Source organism: Anopheles moucheti, chromosome 2, assembly GCF_943734755.1.
Source record: "Anopheles moucheti chromosome 2, idAnoMoucSN_F20_07, whole genome shotgun sequence".
NCBI lineage: Eukaryota > Metazoa > Arthropoda > Insecta > Diptera > Culicidae > Anopheles > Anopheles moucheti.
This window is the reverse complement of record NC_069140.1, coordinates 54,633,707-54,657,005: the sequence shown is the minus strand read 5'-3', so window position 1 is coordinate 54,657,005 and position 23,299 is coordinate 54,633,707. Positions and strand designations below refer to the sequence as shown.

At 48.0% G+C, this 23,299-nt stretch overlaps 1 protein-coding gene across 1 annotated transcript in view; it reads left to right on the top strand.

Annotated features, from left to right (window-relative positions):
- LOC128297996 (mushroom body large-type Kenyon cell-specific protein 1) overlaps nucleotides 1-23,299 on the top strand; it is a 76,133-nt gene that overhangs the window by 32,233 nt on the left and 20,601 nt on the right. Inside the window, exons 2-6 of the mRNA XM_053033719.1 lie at nucleotides 14,230-14,613; nucleotides 14,684-15,133; nucleotides 15,224-15,603; nucleotides 15,674-15,932; nucleotides 15,999-16,230. Of these exons, the coding sequence (XP_052889679.1) occupies nucleotides 14,230-14,613; nucleotides 14,684-15,133; nucleotides 15,224-15,603; nucleotides 15,674-15,932; nucleotides 15,999-16,230 (1,705 nt within the window). The remainder of the gene's footprint in view (nucleotides 1-14,229; nucleotides 14,614-14,683; nucleotides 15,134-15,223; nucleotides 15,604-15,673; nucleotides 15,933-15,998; nucleotides 16,231-23,299) is intronic.

Here is a 23,299-nt window from a genome sequence, read left to right as displayed (position 1 = left end):
CGACATAATAGCTGGAAGAAGCATACGAAACACCCAGAGAAACACCCGGAATGGTGGATAAGATTTGAGACTAGCGCTACCCGTTGGTAATTCTACGCCTACTGCTACGCTGCACGTTGCATTCCTTACGGCGGTGGTGTACGTGTATGAAAAATTATGCAGCGCTCGCCACCCAACCGAATGTGCTGCGGGTGTATTTTCCAAATCCGGCCGTGTACTTCACAGGCGTGCATGAGTTATTTATGTTTTTGTATTTGCATGCGTTTAAAAATGGTACCACAATTGGGCTTCGATGTAAGGAGAGTTGGCCACCGTCTTGTAACGATATCTCACCCGGACCTGAACGGAAGAGGGTGCGTGCGGTAGCACCGGGTTCGTATCACTTTTGCCATTATGCTTCCGGGGGGAAAAAGAAACGCCATTTCGCCACTGCCGAACCGAGGAGTCGAAGAAATCACACGAATAAGTTATTAACAATAGCGTCAGCGATAGCCCACATGCTCGGAACTGGATCCTTTCAATGGCCATTTGGCGTATTTGAGTGCCGAAGAAGCGATATGCCAATGTGTTCTAGTTTGGCCGCACCGAAAACTCCTGCACCACAGACAACCATGCGCCTCCATTGTTATTTACTTCGTTTCCGTACCGGGTTTAGTACGGGCCAAAATAGTATAGGTGTGCCTGACACCTTCGAACCATCGCGCCTTGCCACCGGTCCAAGTTGTGTTGAGGAAGGTTGTGGTTTTGTGTTGCTAATCAAATAAACTACTCACACACAAACTATGACGTGCTGCTGCTTGTGTAACACGATAGTGAGCTCATCGAAGGAGGCAGTGCAGTTGCAGCTGGCTTTTTTTTTTGGTTGATGAAACACCCCGAACCCCGAACCCGATATGTTCGGTTTGTTTAACATTATTTAAGTGCTTCAACACTTTTTCAATGAAATCCCACTTTGGCTAGTATTTGTTTCTCGATCACATTTACATAAAGCTCATATTGCATTAATCAATACATCCGCAGCAGCGTGTGGTTGGTGTCGGTACCGAGCCGCACAGAATCGATGCACAAAAATTCTTCCCAAATAGTGTTTCATTTTTTATTTTTCTGTTTGGTTGGCGTTGTACTGCCCATCGTTTTCGCCGTGGTTCCACATGCAGGAGTGCAATGGCAACATACCGATTGATGATTACGCCCGGTGCGCTCATGTTTATGAAGCGTATGTTTCATTCGAGACGCCTAAACGACTACCCAAACCCGTGCGCCGCCGGTGCGCGGTGGTGGAATCAAAACAAAACTGGAGATACAGTGAAACATGCAAAGTAGGGAAAACGGGCAACCCGTCGGGAAGGGGAGGAGGGGGGGGGGGAGGGGGAAAAACCCCACGAAAGAAGGGTGCACAAATAACAAGCGAATGGAGGACAGAAACGGAAGGATAAACAGGGATCGGCGCACATACGAAAGGGGCGGGAAACCCGGCATGTGGGGAGCACCCCGGTGTGTGTGGGTTTACGTTTTAATATACGAGTTTTTTTTCTATGTATGCTCCAAAAGTACCCTTTTTTTTCGTCCCCTCTCCCGTTAGCCAGCGCACCGATTCATCCATTAGCCTGTCGCACGTTCGACATTTTTTTTTTCTTTATCACAACTCACATAATTCGACTGCCATTACTGCCGCCATTTCCGTTTGCGAGTCAGGGTAAGGGGAACAGGGCGGGGCTGAACGGTAGGGCTGAACCCAACAACATCGAACCCCGGTTTGGGTGAACGGTTGGGGTAAAGCTGATGCATGCCTGTCCGAGTGTGCCTGCATTCTGTTGCGATCGATGCACCTTTTTTTCGTATTTCGTTCAACTGCAATTGCACCCCAACGACTTTTTTTCACCCCTTGTTTCGGTGTTTTTTTTTCTCCCTTTCCCTCTCTCTCTCCATCTCTCTCTCTCTCTCTCTCCCTCTGTTCTTCCCTTCACCAAACAAAATTACCAATACGCACATATTTGCCCACGGTGCGCCCCATCGTGTCCTAGGCGGAGGCCTAGGCCAGCCAAGGGCCAGCCGAGCGGTGGTTAAGGATGGATAGCATAATTATGGCCACCGTCCGCACTGCCCGACCTTAAATACGTTCTGACCGGCGTTGCCCGTTGTTGCCCGGATAATCATCATCCGTTTGCAGCAAATTGAATTGCAGGACCCGAAAATGAATTTCAGCTTTTCGTAAATTAAAAATGAACAACGGTAAGGGAGGGGGGGAAGTATTTGCGGAAGGAGTGTGGTTAACCCTGGAGCAATACAGACGGGACGCCGCCTGCGTGCACCGTCGATGGTTCGCTTACTTCTTCAGGTCCGATGGAGACGCCTAGTAGAGCATGTGGACCGTGTATGTGTATGGCCTATGTGTAAGTGTGTGTGTGTGTGTGTGTGTGTGTTTTTTTTTTACAAAGCCTTCCAGCAAATCTGGGTGCAAGGCAGGGTGGGACAAGATATCGCGGTGACACGGTATGTGCCGTGAAGAAGGCTCGCCTACACACACGTCACATGCAAACAAGCATACGGTGCTCCACCCCCCCCCCCCCCCCCCCCCCCCCCCCGGGGGTGTGGAAATGGCTGCCCCGTCTTCTAACCTGACCCATGCCCCCCCCTGGGACGACAATTTACGTGTATTTACGCCCGAACAACCCGATTATATATATACTACTTTTTTTTTCTCTCTCTCTGCACTCCATCCGGGCCGTGCATGACGCCATCCCCCCCTTTTGCCGGCAACCCGAGCCTATTATTATCCTATCATTATTTGTAAAAACATTCATGCAAAATTGATATAAATGACAAAGTGAAATATTTATGCATCATCGATGCAGAATCCCCGGGATTTTTAAATCCACCCCGGTGTATGTGTGTGGGTGTGAGTTTTTTTTTCCTGAGCACCCTCCAGTCTGTAGCCATCTTTGTCTATTCGATTCGATAAACTCTAATATTCTGTCTACGCCAGCGCTGCTTGCAATCCGTTTCGTATGATTTATTTTTCATTAGCAATTGTTATTTCATTCCATGCCATAATGTGCTCCTGGATGTCTTGAGCTTAAATCAGTCAGTGGACATTTATTCCACCCGTTACTCAAAACAATCATCAACAATCACACTTGCAATGGTTGAAATCAATTGTCAAATGCAAGATTTGCTTACACTTACAATAAAATGTAAATTGTTAATTGAATACTTCAATATTTCCGTGATTATAATAATTAAAAAGGAAAAACAAACCTTGTCATGATAAAGGGTAAACTAGTAAATATTAGAAAAGAGTAAATATTACACAGCAAAATGTCCACTGAGTATAAATAGTGACAGATTTTAACAAAAAAGGGGTTTTAAGCGCCACCCTATAACCACCATCGCACCTTCACGAACACATTGTTGGGGCAGTGAATTTGTGTTACTATTTCCGGACTCGAAAATGCTGCTCGAATGAAGAAAAATGTCCACCTCCAAAACCGACATATGTGGCCTCGAAAGTGCCACAAACACCACGGTACACGGTTGCATGTCACGCTCATTCGCACTTCTTTCGCTATCGATCCGCCTCACTGCTGTTTCGGTCGCCATTTTCGGTCGCGTCATCGTCACCAATTCCTTATCCCACCTTGGAACACTTGGAAAAGCGACCTAGGACACGCGGTCAAGAAGGGGGGGGAAAGTAAAATACAAAGAACCAAAAAAAAACCTTCCCACCCTCCCCACCCACCCCCACAAACAGCACACACTCACACAACACTAGCTGTCAGGATTAGCTAACACAGTGACGAGTTCTCACGAGTGTGCGGGATGGGAGGTGGGGATGAGGGAGGTTAAACGGAAGAAATTTTACGACCGCGGACGAACCAAAACGAAACGAAGTAGTAGTGTAGTTGCTTCCTTCCTTTTTTTTGCTTTTAAATCCCCTACGTTCCTGCCGGTTTCCGACCCGGCCCTGCTGCCCTGCTGCAGCTTGCACTTTGGTGCCCTTTTTCACGCAGAAAAGTGGGTGCGGAAAATAATCGATAACACGATGTCAAGCTTCTTTTTCCATGCGAATGTTGGCCCCCATCCGGGTTTCGGGTAACCCCGTTTGCCGTGCGGCTCCTTAATTTCAAGTTGCCTCCCTTAATTTCAGGTTGAAAAAATAGCTTTCGTTTGAGGCATCTTTGGTGAAATTTATTTGTAACACTTTCTAAAAATAGATAACCGGTCTAACCGGTGTAAGACTCACAAAACAAGATGCATTTAAATCTGAAAGAAAATTATTTTCTGCACTGCAAGTTTTGTGCAAGTCTTAAATCGATGCATTGCAAAGGAGCACCACAATCGAAACCCCGAGCTAGATTGCAGCTCTGTTCCAAAATCCGAACCGTACTCATCGAGCCGAAGGTTTGGCCAGTGGTTATCCTTTCCCGGGAATCTTTCCCCATTTCTCCGACAGTTCCTGGACCGGTCCTGGAAAGACGCTCATGCACGAAAATTGTTGGTAAGAAGTTTGTTCGTTTGCTTGATTCGTTCATTGATTACGTGCGGCCAGAGGCATGGTTAGAGAGCCTGGTGAGGCGGGTTACGCTGCTCGATGCATCCATGTATGCGTGCACCTTTTGGGGGGGGGGCAAAGATAAAAGATTATTGCGCACCGAAGGCATCTTTTTCATCTCACTATCCAGCCCCCTTCAGGTCAGGTCTGGACCGGCACCGGGATCATAATCTTATCAGGGCAAGAAACAACATTCGCCCACGGAAGAAAATCGAACACCGGTACGCTCCTGTGGCTCCCCCGGAAGCCAAGAAAAAGGCTGGCCCCGAGAAACCCGGCCATAGTGGATAGTTTAAGAAAATTATTAAGGATTCGATTTCTCCAATGGCAGTGGCAGGAATCGATCCATCTGCCAGAGCACCCGGGTTGGGTGAGGTGGAGTTGGGAATGCAAGGAATCGGGCCTCGGATGGAACAGATCCTTGATGAGCTTCGATGCGTATCGGACGTTGCGTTGTCTGCACGGGATTCAGCATATGGCGTACCTGTGGGTGTGGGGGTACATAAAATTGGTACCCTTCCCCCAAGCCTTGTGGCTTCGTCCCGTGTGGAAAATCGTTTGCTTTTGTAAGATTTCTGAGACGAAATTTTAGAATCTCCTCACATTAATCTTAAACCTAACGATGCCCGTTTGCGTGTACATGTTCTTGATGGCTTTTCCATCTTTCACACACGTGAACACAAACCCACACACACACACACAGGTAATTGTGAGTGGTTTTTTGATGTTGATGCGAAGAAAGAGAAGGCACGTCCCACGCTTTCCCTTTCGTGCATCCAGATGAGCGCCCTGCGCACCTTGGAAAAGGTCATCCAGTGTGCTCCGATGCTCAGCAACCCAACCAACATGATGCACTTGGCCGGTGTGAAAACTCTCCCGAAACCAGAAGCCCAACCAGAATCGGAAGATGGTGCAGATGGGTGGTGGGTGGGAAAGATTTTCTTATCGGCGATGATTTTCACAACAACGCCAAGACACACAAAAGGTGAGTCGTCGTCCTACCTCCTTTCGTCGATGTGCACGCACTTGCGTAGCAGCTGCAACCTAATTGGAACGAGGAGGGCCACGAGAAGACACTCTCCCACTGCTCGATAGGCATAATATTTTGAGGAATCTTCCTCTTTCTTCAAACTTTCTTCCACTGCAAGACGTTCCATGGGCTGTGGACATGGTTCCCCGGACATGCTATTTTCCCATCCACTCGAGATTGTCCCTTCTCCATTGAAATCCCGGGCTGCCCAGCATAATGGTCTCGGTGTGTGAGCCGGTAGCTCTTATGGTAAATATAAATTAAAGGCCTGTCCACCTACAACTCCCCCGTTTGGGCAACCGTCTCGAGCCATGCCGGCGAAACAATGTGAATTTATTGAGATGCACGATGGCGATGGACGATGGACGAAATCTGAAGAATACGATCCCCCCCGTCTTACTTGTGACAGCACAGTACGGAGGCGGCGATGGCAGTTTCGAGAAAACTCACAATCAATAAGAAACCCGAATGCACGGAAGAATTGATTGATGATCGAGTTATGATCGGTATTTATTACACAGACCAGCCAGCACAGTACGCCTATTCTTCTGCGAAGGAGCAGCGGAAGCATTCCTCTTATTGTCCTGTCCATTTCCACACTTCCAGCGTGGCATCTTGGAATAGAGCGAATGGGAAGAGCTGCCAACTTCTAATCCACACCAGAAGCCAACGCCAAAATGTCTTACCTCATTCGCCTTCGCCTTGGATGTGGATAGTTTCAGCAGGCTCTCTGGTAGCTCTGAATGTTGCAACTCACCTAATGGTTAACGCTCGGATCTCGGGTCTCTACCTGCCCAAGTCGCCCCCCCCCAAGGCATTCCTTATTCTGCGTCTTCGATTAGCAAGACGTTGTCCGGAGTGAACCGGTAGCATGGACTGGAAATTTCATTAATTTTGATTTTAAAAAGACATCCCAACCAAACCGAAGGCAGGAAGATGGCCAGTTCCTCTCCAGACACTGTCTTTCTTTTGGAGCGTGGGATACTGTTTCGTGCAATAATGGTATCGTCTTGTTATTTTGGAGACGAGCAAGCGAGACGGCCGAGCGTGTATAAAGGCAAATCTAATTGCTGCTTGTAAACTATGCATGCTTCCCGCATAGCCTTTTCGATGAGTTTGGGTGGCCCGATAGCCTCTCGGTGCACATACACACACACACACACACACGCAAACCACCACCACCACTACAACTCATCTACCGCATCTGGCAAATCTGGCAACTGTATCTTATTGCAGGCGTCAGTGCCCCGGTGGTTCCTAATAGATGCGAAACCAGTACCATAAGATTTGCTGCCGGCTCATGTTCAAAGTGCTGCCATCCTATGTGGTATTCCTTTGGACACTTCCTTTTCTTATAGACCAGCTCCTTGCGTTCGAACGAAAGAAAGTTTCCCGCACTCCCACTCCCAAGTCGAATGCAAATGACAGAGGAGGAACACGGCATGCAGAGATATCGAACCGTCCGGTTGCTTGCATTCAATTTTCGCATTCGAGAAAAAGCAACTACCTTTACTTTTGTTGGCACTCTGATCCTTTGCAATAACTCCGATAACCTCTCCAGCTCCGGCGCCCTGGATTCCAATAATCTGCATTCAGTCTGGTGCCGGGCGCAAGTGCGTAACGTTGCATCCGGAATTTTCGGTACACAGCCGCATCCTGCCCCATCCGCACGTGTGTGTGAGTTCATTCGCTGCAACACACAACACGGCTAAGACATACGGTACCGAATGCGAAGAAACTCTATTAAAATGCGTTCGAAATGCCAAACCAAGATGCAAATGTGGTTTAAAACCTAAATTTGTATCACTGGCCCGCCTCCCGCTCTGCAACCCGTTTCAACCGTCTTCCGTTCGGGTATGTAGGGAAAATGTAGGAAAACCCTGCCCGACGGCCATACGATATCAAGAAGACTTTCTCGGAGACATAGGAAATGTCGTTCAAGTACGAAATCAGTCGAACAGGGGACGGAGGTTCGGTATGCAGCACAATATGTTGCTCACACACACACACACACACACCCGTGTGCTCGTGCTGGTGTCCACCCCCAACATCGTGCGATGGTGTCAACCTCAGGTGGAGAAAGGTACCGTTTGAAGATGTCGAAATGAGTTTCAAGATGACACGTTTTCTGGCAATCGATGGTCAGTTTATTTGATATTTGATCGACATATGTATATGAAACAACTTGTATGTTGCAATGTTGAACAGTATTACCACGTTCAGCTACCAACGTCTTATACATTTGAAAACCTGTCTGACGTTGTACTGGTGGACATCGTGGACTTTAATTTAAAATTTTAATTTCGCTTTAGATTTTATTTTAAATTTAATTCACAAACAACACGTTGCGTAAACACTGCATTCGATCAGCATATTACCAATTATAACTGCTTTCGTTGGAATACATCAGGCTACTCGGATGGTTTCTAGCAGTAACTGCTGTAAGCTTCACTTCCCCTTCACGACGCTTCTTTTGCTGTCATTGAACCAACAACAGCCTACTTTTCGTCGACTGCCAAATCGAGTGTCCTCACCCAAGTGCAATCCAATTCCAATTACAACACCCTGTCTCACTTCAGTGCTTGCTCTTCACTTTCTTAACGATAGACCCCCCCCACTCCACACGTGCACTCCTCTCCTTGGCCTAGGAATGATGCCAAAAATTGAAACATTTTATCAAACACAAGAAACTAGTTCGCCCCAAGGCATTGGTTTTAAGGCGAAATAGCAAGGCGAAAGAGAAAGAGAGAGAGATAGATAGAGAAAGAGAGAAAGGATTAACTGGAGGAGAAGAATGCCTGAAGGAGGTGGTTTTGATCCACCCGACAGCACGGACCTTCACCTTCTTCAGCTTCCATCCGGCCTTACAACGGCATTACAAACCGTACGGAGCCACGCATGCCATCCCCGTCATCCGGTCCTGGTGACCATCGGTTTCCCACCCCATATTTGCTAATCACATTTTCGGAGCTACCAACACGTCGATCGAAGACATGGCCACGCACGGAATAGCGTTCGATGTGCCACATGTATGTGCCAACCGGGATGAGGGTTTCGCAACAAATCCCAACCGACCCCACCGGCTTGGTTCAAACGAGCACAAAACCACAACTGACCGAAGCTGACTGACCAAGCCTTCCGCTGACACGCTGACTTACCGCCCGTCCCGGCCATCCCGGTCCGAAAATACACCTTTTTCGTAAAACCACCTCCCCGCCTGGGTGACACTCGAAACCTCGTCTCGTAATGGAAATCTTCCGAACGGGCGCGCACACAAGCGGAAACAATGGGCGGCACACGGTGCAGAAACATTCGATTCCTACCGAATAATTTATAGCACAATTCGTGTGTGTAAAACCTACGTAAACATGTTATTATGTTTATGATAAGGATTTTCGGCTGCACGGGCGGTGAGAAACTGGGTGGCGGTGATTGGGGCGGTCATCCGAAAATTTCTCAGCAAAATGGTCAGTTCGAGATAAGGAAAAGGGCTGCTCGACTGCCATTCGACTGCACTGTACCACCCTTGCCTTGGTGTTAGTGTGTGTGTGTGTATTGGTGTGCGAAAGGATTTCCGAAACTGGATTCTATTTACAACCGTCACAGGGAGGAAGACGTTGCAGCTGGGTGGCTATTGCCTGGTCTAAGACGATGAAATCCATCCGCTTTGTGTGCCATGCGTCCCTCTGCCGGCTTGCAAGCTCTGGCCGTAGTTTCTTCGATTTTCATATCTACCCATCCCATCGGAACATCGAGGGTCGAGTAACGCCGAATAAGTGAGACGAATGACCAGAAGGCAACTCTACCGAGCAACCCAACCCCCGACATAAGGGCGAAGGCATATAAGCAGGGTGGATGAAGTGAGACTCAATGGGGGGGGGGGGGGGGGTTGAAATTTTCTTCAAGGTACATTAGTGTACGCACCGGGCAGCACACTAACAACCCGGTAGCCTTTCTCCAGTTTCGGTCCGGGCTCACCGGTTTGTTGGAGCACAATTTCCATCTTACCGTGCGGATCTCTCGAACAGTAGGCCTTGCGACACAAGACATCATCAAGACTTTGGCCCGATCCTTGCGTTTGCTGCGTGCAAATGAGTGCTTGCCCTGCAAACCCGATGCACCTACCTTCCCCCTCCCCCTCCCCCTCCCCCTCCACCCCAAAGGGTACGAATTTTCGGATGCATTTCGGATGCATCAATAATGGAAGGAGGCAGTCGAAATTAGATTGTAAAGCGCACAGTGGGCCGTCTAAAGCAATTCTTCGTCCTTCGGTCTTCGTGTGCAGTGGGAGGGGGGAAAGGAAACGTTAAGAAACGGGGAGATCGGAACTGGTACCACCTCTCACACCTTCCTCCTTCCATTCAGCCGGTGTCGCACTTCTTGCCGTTTTCTTTCATCTTGGGGAAAGAAACCCCAAACGGAGATGTGGATGCCCACACAATGCACAGTGTGTCTCGTGCCCATGGAGTGGGTTTTGCATCGGTCGGAATATTTCCAAACACCCCACCGCTCCGCTTCCTCACCGAAATGCCCACCATTTTCTTCATTACCACCTGCCCAACCTCTGCCTAATCTTTGTCTCTTTCTGTTCTGCATGACCATGGCCGGGAAGCCATGCTGTTGGGGAGCAGTTGAGTGGGGGGGGGGGACAGGTGGTGTGTGGTTTTTCCGGGCAAGGACATGCCGGGTGGCCGGGTTCGAAGACTTCCGGGTGCTCTAGATTAGAAGAAGCAGTCTTCTTATTCTTGCCTACTCGACGTCCCTCTTCTTTTGGGCCGCCCTCAGCAGCAGCAGGGCAGTACGACATCCTAACCCGACAGTGGGGGGGATGGTAAATTTCGGATCCGATCGAAGATTTGAAATTTCCTTATGGACGGTGTGCTGTGCTTCTTACCGGACACGATGATGCTTGGGGCAAGCGACCGAGATGCTGTTATGTGCGTATTTATGCGTGCGTGTTTATATGCATGGACCCGGGGTAAGATTTCGATTCGAACACACAATGGCACACCGGGTGCGATGGGGTGGGTTTTCGGTGGGAGACGACAGCACCTTAGGATGTGGCCAGAAAATGCAATTTTCGAGAATCGAACCGTTCCCATCCCGTCTCAGGCAGAGGCTGCGGTAAGGCAGCGGGACCTCATGCATTCATTCTCATTCCTTCCGGCATTTGTGGCATGGTTTTGGGGGACCGTCTGCATCGGTCACATGGAGAGGTGGTAAATGGGTGTACGAACGATGGCAAGATGAAGAAGTACGTGGTCATTTTCTCCAATTTTCGGTAGGAACTGGCCGAACGAACCTGTGAAGATGTATTGGTAGGCTTTCCCTGGCTAGAGCGTGGCACGAAGACAACGTTCGTACTGCTGTGGGAAGAAACTTTACCACCGACCCAAAGACGGAAGAAGGGGCGGTGGGTCCGTTTTTGGGTGATGATGGAATTGCGCTGTTCGTGTTGATATTTTTGATATTCTTCTGCCGTGCCAGCCCTCCATCACTGCACAACACGTGCGCATACGCGATTCCGGGGCACGTACGTCCTTACAAAGCGCCAGTGCACCGGTGCGCGCAAAGGAAAGGACGCAAAACCGCCAGGGAAGAATGGTGCACCGGGTTAGTGTGATAAGGATGTATCAAGATTTGAGAGCCGAAATACGCACACAAACAGAGCTGCAGATGAGCGAGATGGCCGTAAGAGATCCAGCCCAAGCTTGCGTGTGCGTGGCGTCCTTTGGTGCAGGACAGAAATAATAATACTTAATGCAAACTAATATTGAAATAATGAAATGCATTATCGATTTTCTATTTATTACTTATGTATGTGCGTAGGGTCCAGTTTCGGCATGTTGAGGCATGTTCGAACCCCTCCTTCCCTGCCTACCCAACCGACTGTCTCTCGGTGGCGCCCCACGTGGTGCTCGCCGAAACATGCGTGATACGCAACACCGCAGGCCAGAGGATGTAAGGCCTTCTTGTCCCGCCAGGGCAGGATGCACCGCCCTTGCTGCAACAGCAATTCGTTCGACCCGATGAACCCCGCGATGAAGGTGGTGGGGGGCAGCAAGAAAGTTTGGCAAATTCGTGGAGGCGCGGGCTGTGCGAGGGGGGGGGGGAGGGGGGGGGGGGGGTGCGCGGTGAAGCGTGTTGGCCGAACGCACTTTGGCGCTTGTTACGCATAAATGAAGCCGTTCTCCCCGTTCTTGCCCAATGAGCGCCGTGCGGCCAAATTCCGCGGGCGAAAGGAGGCGTCGCGGGAGCCGGGGAAACCGGAAAATCGTTGCCTAGGATTTTCGCCACTTAAGAACCGAACCCGACGGTGTTGGACGGTTTGGAGCGTCCGGCACCGGCGACCTTCCCTTTCCCGGTTAAATGATTTCTTGCATTCGGCGGAACTTTGACCATAGGGAGCGACGGCTGGCGACGTGCATTAAGCAAGGGGTAGCGATCCAACGATGCACGGCACGCGTAAATGACATGCACACACGCACGGGCAGGATGAAAATGGCCTCCCGGGGGTGGGTGAGAAGGGTTGCTTTATTTTTGCTTTTTTTTGTGTGCCTCCACTGCGATGCGTGTACCGCGGTCCGCGGCCATTATCGTTGCAGCAGGCATTATCCACACACACACACACACACACACTTTTTTTTCTTCGCTCTTTGGGCCACGCTGGTTCGTTTTCGGTGCGCACTCGATGTACTCGATGAAAATGCTACATTTTGTTATCCTGTTTTGTGAGCAGCGGCCCTAGTCTAGCTGACCGTACCGCTTTTGCTTTTGAATAATCACCTAAACAACCTCAAAAAACAGCAACGCTAGCACGAGGCGGGGTGGCGAATTGCATGCCGCGCGAAGGAACAACAGAAAAAGTACGCATTTTTAATATGCATTCACCAAGTCGATCGATGACGAGTGAAAAACACCCACGGAGGTGGAGAGAGTCGACGCGGTACGACGGGGGTTTCCTTAATTATTATCCTTACCGTCGTTTGCAGTGCTTTGCCGGTCGCGTTACGCGTTACTCCCCCCGTTGCACTAACTGCAGCAAAGCCCGGCAGTTTTAACCGAATGCAGGTTAAATGGGTCAAAATTGCGTGTGGATTCGAACCCTCGTCCCTCGTACCGACGCCCACCCGCCCGCACGGTCTTGCCGGGCACGGTCTTGGCTTTCTTGGTTGCATGGTGGTCCGGGGGGCCCCGCAGCGGAGGCAACGGAAACGGAAAGTAATTAAAATTTGAAAATAGGATCGAATCGAGCTATCGAAGCGGGGTTGAACACTAAGCAAAAGGGTTGCTATTTTCTTTTTATTTATTTATTTCTTTTCACTACCCACTGGCGCGAATAGATAAACTCCTCGGTTCCGGCCTCACAGGGAGGGGAATCAGGGGTGGGGGAGATCAGAGCAAACCGGGAGGGCAGCAATGTAGCATTAGAGCAACATTGGCTTCCGAACAATGGCTCCCTTCTTGAAGGGGGGAAACTCGCCAAAACAAACTGGCAACATTAAAGATCCAGCCGTGATGTGACGATGTGCTTGGAACCGTACGAAAGTAACAACATTAACGTAATCGTGCAGGAGTTGGAAGCAAAAAAAAAGGGAAAAACACAAAAGATCCCATGTTCATTTGGGTGGCTTTTTTCCCTTCTGGCCTCATTTTGTAAGCATTTAAACAACAAAAACAACAACAACACACACACACACACAAACACAAAACACACGCCACATTATGCTAGGCAGCAGCGGAAGGTACTGATTGGGGGGGGGGGGGGAGGAGCCATAGTAAATGATTATTGATTAGCGAAGTGCTTACGGGGTTTCCCTTCTCCGACCGGATTCCAGCCGGTCGGTCCAATGCATTTCCCGTTTCGGAGCCCGCTTTTTAGCATGTCTGTCGAAGAAATTAAACGCACTCTAGTAACGAAAAAAAAAACACACACAGGACGCAAAGGGGAGGGACCGAACAGGCTGGAACTGATTTGTAATTAGTTGAAACATTGGTGTTGTAACGACGTGCGCTTTGAACAAGGACTGTAGTTGGCCTACTACGATTGGCTTTGAACAAGGGAATGAAAAGGATATGTTTTAGTTGGCCTACTACGGATTGGTACTTGTTACTTGACATTACGTTCAAACAAAACACTGCTACACTGTCCGCTGCCAAGGTCTGTGTAGGATTGGAGGTCGAGTAATATAGAGCAATTTGACAAGTAGCCAAAAGTTCGTTACACGTGATTTGACGTTTGGACGCCCTTTTCCATTCAAATGTTTTGTGTGTAGTTGTGTTGATTAATCGGGATATAGTAAACAAGTAGGCTAGATGTAAGGAATCTTACACGGGCGACGAAATGTCAAATGAAATCCAAAATGGCGAACCCCTATTTTGGCTATTACTCGACCTCTATCCTACACAGACCTTGGTCCGCTGCGAGATTCTCGTTCTATTGGTTGGCTTGGATTTTATTGATCTATTGACTGTTTCTGGCGGAGAATGCTATATACTTGTAAAATAACACATCATCTGATAGATTTCTTCTTTCTTACTAACCAACATACATTTCGCAATACATAACCACCGGTGTTCGATGAGTTTCGGCGTAGTATTTGAAGTCCATTTGAACTTTGCTCTCCGTTTATCGCCCCCGGTACAGGACTAGAACGTGTCGCTGAAGAATTGATGGGACGCAGGAAATGGAAACACTATCAGGACGTCCTAACGCGACAACAGTTGAATCTGCTGGACCCCAGTACTACAAACTCCACCGAGGACGATCTGCTGAGCGGCACGACCGGTGTGGCCGCTGCCGCCGCTGCAGCAGCTGCAGCCGCGGCCGCCCAACTGCAGCAAGGGCAGCTGATGAATACCGCCGGCGCGACAACCGCTGCCGCAGCCCTCACGCTTGCTGGCGGCGGCATGATCGATCAGAAGACCAGTCCCGCCGCCATTGTGGCCGCAGCCAACGCTGCTGCCGTGGCTTCCCTCACTACACCTGCCGCTGCCCAAGCTGCCAACACGACTGCCGCGACAGCAATAGGTAAGCGCAATGCCGCAGCGCAACGTCACGCCTCTAACACGCGTTGTCTCTCCCCACTTCCATAACACAGTAAGAAACGGGCACTGTCCGCAAGGCGACGTCGATGTCGATCCAAAAATTGCCGCCTCCGCCAGCCCCGACAGTCCCCGTGCCACCAACTGTCTGGCATCGGAAAAGCTCAGCCCCGCTAGTGCCAGATCGCCGCGACACGGCAAGGACGATCGGTCGGTCTCGCCGGTGTCGCGCGACTGTCACGCTAACGATAACGGCACCGCGACACCATCGACCGGTACGACAATGGACGGTGCGTCGCCCATGCCCTCGCCGTCGCCCTCGGGCACGATCGATGGAGATCCGGCGCGGCCCAAGTCAGCCTCCGGTCCCCAGCAAGTAACTGCCGAGCCAAGACCATCCAGCACGCCCGATCGTCGCGCGTCTTCCGTGACAAGTCCCGATCTCCAACGAGACCAAACTGCCACCGTACACGACAGTGTGTCCATCGTGAAACAGGAACCCGTAGGTAAGTGACGCACACCCTGTTCCCCAACCCAATTCCTCAAGCTTTCTGGACGAGCCGTTGCACTGCTTAATGTTGCACGTTGTTTCACAGAAAACTCTACCGAAAGTGCAGATGCGTCGCTCATCAAATCGGAACAACCAAACCCAGAGTCGACGGATGCGGCGGCGGCGGCGGCAAAGCTGAGCCTCGCGTCCAAGTTGCCCATTGTCGGGACGAACAACAACAACACTATCAACAGTAACAACAACACAATCCAGCATCGCAGCAACGGCATGGCGACAGAGGACGGTTCCGCCGGCACCACGGAAATGCCCACGGAATCGGAGGCTGCCGCACCGATCGACTGGAAACCGCAGGACAAGTGCTACTTCTGTGTCGACGGCAAGCTCCTGACCGTGAACGAGGCGGGCGAGCTGGTGCCCGAGTCTGGACCGGCCCCGATTGAAGGAGACCGTTTTCTTAACCGACGGGTAAGTACGAGCCGTCTGTAGTACAGTGCCGGAGGAGGACTAACGCTCTTGTGCTGTGGTCTTTGTTTAGGCTGCCGCTGCTGCTGCTGCTGCTGCTGCCGCGATGGCCGAATCCGATAGCGATACGAGCGAGAGCAGTGAGCCGGAACTGCTGGCCAATCTGCTGAGCGTCGGTGCGGCCGGTGGCGTGTCCGCCAAGTCGCTGGCCGCGTTGCTGCGCGAGGCCGGAGTCTCACAAAATCTGCCCTCGTTGCAGTCGTTCGTGGCACAGTACACGGCGGCGGCATCGCTGCAGGGCCTACAGCCGAATCTTGCCCAGCTCTACAACCGTAAGTAACGACGTTACGCCGTCACGATGCGTTACTGTGTGTTATCATATCTTCCTTCCCGAACAGCGCTCTGGTATTCGCAACTACAGCAGCAAATGTCACCGACTACCGTCGAGTCTGGTGCTGGGGCGGCTCCATCCGCTGCCATCAGCCCCACAGCCGCGGCCAAGCTGGCGGCGGAGCTTGGACCGGCGGTTGGCGGAACCGGGGAGCAACCGCTTGATCTCAGCGCGAAACCGGGCACTTCCGGCATGACATCACTGCTGAGCAGTATGATGGATTCGAAGCACATCTACAAGTAAGTGACGCATTTTCTACGTATGATAGAGGACGCTCGGGCAGACCCACATGCGGCATGGCCCATCGACAAACTATTTCAATTATGTCCTTCCTTCCCAAACACCCGGGTTAGTTCACGGGTTTCAGGTATCGCCGATCGTAATCGAACCATCGATCCTTCGATCCAATAGAAACAAATTGCTCCACCGGGCCCAGCGAACGGCCCAAATGGTGTCGCCCATGTCGCCATTTTTTAATTGAATTTTTCCCTACGGTTTCTCGCTTTTCTTACACTCTTGCGCGCGCCCTGCACTGCAGCAGGGAGGAATTGAAATTCGATACCCACCACCCGGTACGGGGGAACCGCCGCATGGTGGATTTGTGCCGAGATAATGAAAATATACTAGTTGTCGATTGTTTTCCCGCCCCCCCTTTTTCCCGATCAAAACCTCCCAGCGTCACAGTTCACCCGTTCGGGAAGTAACATCGTGTGAGGGAAAACAAAAGAGCTTTCCTTGTCCTTCCCGATCTCTTGAGGCAATCGCGCGATAGCGGTTCGATTGATTGGTTTTGATTCACCCGAGCCCCCGCTCTTTGGGGCAGTGCGCTATTTTGGTCCACATGTTTTTCCTTGCCCCCGCGTGGACTTTACCTGCCGTTTGGTTGTTTTTTTGTTGTCCATCGCACGGAGCTTCCAAACCCGTCACAATTAACATCACTTTCTCATTAACACTTTCCCCCCCGGGGGTGCCAATGTTCAGCACCGTAGAGTTCTTCGTGCACAGGTGCAGGTGATTGGAAAAGAAAATGCTTCTGTATCGTGTATCCATCCATCCATCCATCCACCACACCCAGCCAGCGCTGGCTGTGTGTTTTAGATGTCGAATGCGATTACGCTGCGGAAGTGGAGAGTGAGACAAAATGCTATTAAGAAAGGAAATGGCCGATATCCATCCATCGTTGGCGCTCGCACGATCTCGCCACGGCTCGCAGACTATCGGTGCGCGTGATCATTGTTATCGATGGATAAATTTTTAATTAGTAATTCGAAACACTCCTGCGGCGATTGCTGTTTGCAGCGTGGATTCCCTTTTTTGTGTCCCTTTTTTGCCAACAAAAGCATAAAAATCCGGACCAGAAAAAATTCTTATGCTCGGGAAATGTTTTGGGGCTCATTCAATTATTACGTAACGCTGATAGGGGGGGGAAGGGGGTCAGTACCAGCGTTACGATTTGTTACATAGGGGGAAGGGGAAGGGGGGGTTTAACTTTTTGTTACGTAACATAAAATAAGATTATATTTAGATTTCCGCTTCACAGTCTCTGTAAGAAAAATTAACTTATTTAAGGGATTTTTAAACAAATTCCATGTTATCTATCTACTTGTCAAGTCTCTTGGTATCTTCTGCTACCCATTCATTGAGAACTTCTGGTGTCTACTCAGTTGGTGATTTTGAATTCCGATGTGTGGAGTAGTGGATCCAGTTTACATCCATTGTCACATAGCAGGCATCGTCGCCTCTTAAAACTTGCATTGAGCCTTAAGAGCTCTAAACAGACTCAGAATGATGCATCCAAATTATGCACTAACGTAAAGAGCTTATACATCAGTTAATTATTCGACATCATTTAATGCTCTGAAGCTAATTCAGGGTACAATGAATAACTTTCAACAACTATAACGTGCAACATCGTGCTCGGTGCTTGTATGGCCGTGTTTGAAGTCAGCATACCAGCTAAAATTGTTGGGTCGTCTATTCTGCTGTACGACTGTAGGTTCGCCGTACAACTCATAGAGCTCGTAGCGGCTCCATTGTCCTTCCATACGGAGCCAAAAAAGCTTCTGAGCATCTTCCTCTCGAACGCGGCTAAGAGGGTTTCGTCAGTTTTGGACAAAGACCATGTCTCACTGGCGTATGTAAGTACTAGAGCTTTATAAGTTCTATATACTCCTAGCTGCGTTCAACTGAAAATTATTCAATAAATCTACTTTACCAACAAATGTATTTATGGCTTCACCATTTTTTAGATCCTTTAAATCTGTGTTTTATCAAAAAATAAGTTAGTCAAAAGTAAATGAATAATGAGAATTAGCAGAAGACAACTACGCAAAAGAAAGGTTGTTAGATAAATAAGAGAGCAATAGTACTGATAAATATTTTACGTACGAATTGTATATAATTGTATACGAAGCGTCTTCCGGAAAATAATATCTTTATGCAGAACCTATCCAACCTTGTTTAAGTTAACTTGGTACATGCTAATGATACCAATTATATTGATGAAAGATAAGGACAGCCTGAAAACAAACATGGTTAATCAAGTATCGTACGCAGAATCGTAGCTGAATAGATTGAAGTAGGTTCTAAAACCGCTTCAAATTATTAGCAACGATCTAGCAAGCCAGCCTGGCGTGAGTAGTAAATTTATTAGGCAGTTTGTTCGTTTCGTTTTGCGATTGTCGAAATACGATGGAATTACATGGATTACTTAAGAAAATTTCATTTTTTTTCAAGCAAGGAGGAGGGGGTCAACGAAATATTACGTAATTAATGGAGGGGGGTTGCGTCCAGTGTTACGTTTTGTTACAATAGGGGGGGGGGGAGGGGGTCGAAAATTGACAATTTTTGCGTTACGTAATAATTGAATGAGCCCTTATCGGAAAACGGAATAATGCGGAAGATATCAAGTGCATCTTAGAATGTTTCACCGTACACACCGTAGATTAACACACCGGCTAGGAGGCTGAAAAAAGCCAAGCCAAGAAAAGGTTAATTATTATTTCTTATCTGGGAGGGCGTCTTCATGACAATGCAGCACCATTAATCATTGGTTCAAGTACGATCTACGTCCAAAGGCGACACGATCAATGCGTTCCCCCTTCAGCCGATGTATTGCCTTTTATGGCGAATGAAAAATGTATCACGCTAACGGTTTCCTTCCATAAAAATGACAGCTGGCCGTGATTTGTTAACACATCGTAACATATCGCTGACACGTTTGCAAAACTCCGCTGGCCAGATTTGGTACGGGCGCATCATTTGTCAGAACGCGCGTCTTTCGTGATGCTTTTATGGCATCTCTGAAAACCCGCCACACGTGATGCGCATTGCATTTGTCTTCACTTTGCTCTTCAATTGACCGACCGTAGCGACCGACCCCTTGCCTTGCCCGTGTGTGTGTGTGTGTGTGTGTGTGTGCGCGCCCTCAAACGAATCCACACATGCAAAATGTTTGCCACACACATGGGGACGGGTGCTCCAAGTGGTGCACCAAATTAATGAAGAAGGAAAAACGGAAAAGCCACCAGCGAACAAACAAACAAACATACGCACAATCTTACATCTGATCCCATATGGGACCTTCCCCGATCCGCAAATACCGCAAAGTTCGTTCACATCGCACCGAATCTAACGGGAACGCAACGGGAGCGAATCTTTTGGAGCAGATTTTGAGGCTTCACTTCCTGGCTTCCTGTCCCCCCCTCTTACCGCCCGCACAGTTGCAGGACCCGGCCAGATGCGCGTATGTGAGGTTAATTTGCCGCCAAAATAATCATCATAAAAACGGGCAATGGTAATAATAATCATGCTGCGCGAACACGGCCAAAGCAACAGCGAACAGCGCCCCAAAACAAATGCAGGCCGGGGGTATGTACGGGGCACATCCGCTCACCCGAACGCATCCTGCATCGCCACACGCCACACGCGCGGCCAAATGTGTCAAAAAGCAATCTTCTGCATGTTGCCCTCGGCCTTAATAATGCCGGTTATGCTCTTCCACTTTCACCGTATTGTGTTCTTTGCGCCGTTTTATGTTTCGTGCATCACGCGCGCCCAAACCGAAAAGATGATGCCCAGCCCAAACGCCGAAACCCAAAAACAAAAAACAAAAATAAAAAAGGTGAACGACAACATTTCGACTGGTGGCAAACGAAATGCATGTTTTGGGCCGGTGCATCGCCAGTTTGCCCGGTGGTGGCCGCAAGGCAGCAACCCTTTCGCTTTTTATATTTGCCTTTCCGCTACACGTTCCCCGGTTTTTGTTTTGTAATATTTAGCTCGGTTTATCTTTTTTTTTTATTTTCGTATGTTTTACGTTTTACTCTGCCAGAATGGCAGAAGGAAAGCGAACGCAAACCGAGCGAATGATAGGCCCCGGGAAACGGGATTCGAGAACGGCAAAGGCGACACTGCAGCCGGGACGGGCCGGGGTCATTGCTCTCAGGCATTTTCTTTCCTTTCAACTTTCCTTTTCGTTGGCTTCGCACTGCAAAAACACAGGGTGTAATAGGTTTGGAGCTAACAGAAGCGGAAAAGAATTACAATATTTATGGTGTGCTTTGAAATGGATCTCTCAAATTTGTGCTGCAAATTGCTCCGTTCTTTTCACTGTCCGCTTTCACCGTATGGTTGCGTTCCTTACGGTCACATATGGTCTGAATTTGTTGTTGCTTTAACGATATCATTTGCCACAACATCCACGTTATGTAGTGTATGAAAAACAATACCTTGGGTGCAAGAAATTTTACACTTTCCATTAACTTTGCTCTGTTGGTCTCTTCAAACGACAACATTTAACACCTAAAATAATTTTATAATTTTGTTACTTATTTTCCGTCTTACCATTCGAAGCAATAAGGAATAATGCACGATGAAGCAAGCAAACCCACCCCTCCAAAATCTGCCGAGAACAGACAGTTTGTCGCATTATATCAACGAATCATTTTTTTCCCCTTTACGTTAAACCATGCGCTCGGTTGCCCATAGCAACACACACAGAGTTGTCGCATGACAAATTAGTAGCAGCATGCTTTACGGCTGGTAAGTTCGTGATTCTTTGCGTGATGAGCTACGTGGAAGTGTTAACAGTGTGACAAATTATCCGATTGAATGTGACAGATACTGGCTGTCACCGTTAAACATTCAATATGACACGATTTACTGCAATAAAGATCAGTTCAGGCCGCACGGTTGATGGTTAGTGTGTTGTTAATTTCATTTTGGACATTTTCCCAAGTTTTTTGTAAATTCTGACCTAAAATTAATTCTTGCCTATTAAGATGAGAAGCGTATTTGTTTTAAGAGCATTAAGCCAAACAAGAGGGTGTCAAATGTCGTGATGGAACATTACTGGCTCTTACCTCTTATTCTAACCGTTTAACCTCCAATCCTTGGAGGTCAAACCAAATGATAGCGACCCATTTCTTCCACGGATAGAAGCTTTGGATTACAAAGGGGTCAAATGCGTCGATAAAGTTCCTCGAAAACAGCTCAAACGGTGTCCAAATCTGTACTAATGACCAGCAAGGTTCTACTGTGCACATGGTGGGACTGGAAGAAAAATATCTATTATGAATTGCAACACATATGCCACAAAAAAAATGTTGGGTTTGTAATAATTTGTTCTTTATACGTACTTTTGTTTGCCTACGTACGACCGTCAGCCATCACCAGGCGGTCAGACGTGCGTCTGACAATTTCCCTGCTGTCGACATTGACACCAGTGTTGCCAAACAAGCAGTAATCTTATTACAGTGTTAGCATAGCAAACACCTCTTAAGTGACTTAAACAAAATCAGAAACGTTTTCTTCTAGAATTTCAAGCAAAAATAATGGATTTCTGTTCCCTTCACTAAATATAATAATTCTGACCCGTTTCTGATGCCACCATATGCAGAGCATGACTTTCTGTGAGGCATTTTACTAATATTCCGCTTTAATGTCAAACGAATCAAACGAAAAGTTGAGAGTAATTCAGAGGATTCAAATTCCAAAGCCGGTTTTCTCTGGCTGGCCATTCTAATAAAGTTATGTTACACCCATATTGAGCAAATACTCAAAATACAACTTGTTTCCTGTAATATGAGATAAATCATATCAAAAATTACACAAAACGCAGATTTCTATCAATGAATAGGTAGACGTCATTTATTCCTTTTGACTGGAAATCGATGCATTTTCCTAAGTATTTATTATCACTATTATTCATCTTTCGGCACGGGATTTCCGCAAATATGTACAACATGTGCAACGATGAAATGGATAAGCGAATATTTACCGTACTTCTGGGCCGTGCGTGGCAATGGCGCTCGCCCAATGCAATGTTGTATGCATCTATCATTCGATCCATTCTTTTCGCGACATCATTCAACATACGCAATTTTTCCGTTTTGAAATGCAAAATGCTTAAAACACCAACGGGTCAATAATGTCGAACCATCAAAAGGATTTTTCTATTTCCAATTTAAATAAAACAAAACACAAAAAAAAACACATAAACTCTGAAAACCTCTATCCATTGTTTCTAGCTGTTAATTGAATGATGCACCTGTCGGAATTTCTCTTTTTCAACATTTTATTTCCTTCCCTGATTTTTTTTTTCACTCTTCCCCGCTGCAAAGCCAAGCAACAATGGTTGGGGGCTCTATTTTTTCTCCCATACAATTCCACAACATCCACGCAGGACGGCGGTGCGCTGGTGACGGAACAAAAACAAAATTGTTGAAAAAGAATTTCTATGGATTTGCTGCAACTCATATTTTTGCTGTTTGCGTTTGCTTTTTCCTGCATATTATGTCCCGGTACGTAGCGTATGCGTTTCAAATCGCTCACAAAATAATCGTTTCCGTGCGTTTGCTGCTGTTGCTGCGTGTGTTGGTGTGCTTTTTTTATGTTATAAATTTTCTACTGATCTCTTTTCTCGTAAATCGCTTTTTCTGATTTATTTTTTCCGAACACTGTTCGCACCCATTTTTCATTGGCACCACTTTGGCGGAAGCAATTCGCACCGGATGGACTTCAATGCGTTCGGGTTGAAAATACGTTGAAATAATACAAACAGTCGCTATGTCACTAGTAAAAATCAACAGCAAAAAACACACATATTTATGGACGAGTGTATTCCAATTAGAAGCCGGATTGGATGGGACAGTTTTTTATTTCCCTGTCTATATGTTTTTATTGTGTTTTGTTTTTCTCTCTCATCTATTGCTTCACTGCGCCATCCCATGGGGGATCAATCCAAAATGAGTGCCGAGTAAAACATGTTGTTATCGTAGCAAACCAAACACCAAAATGGAAATATCG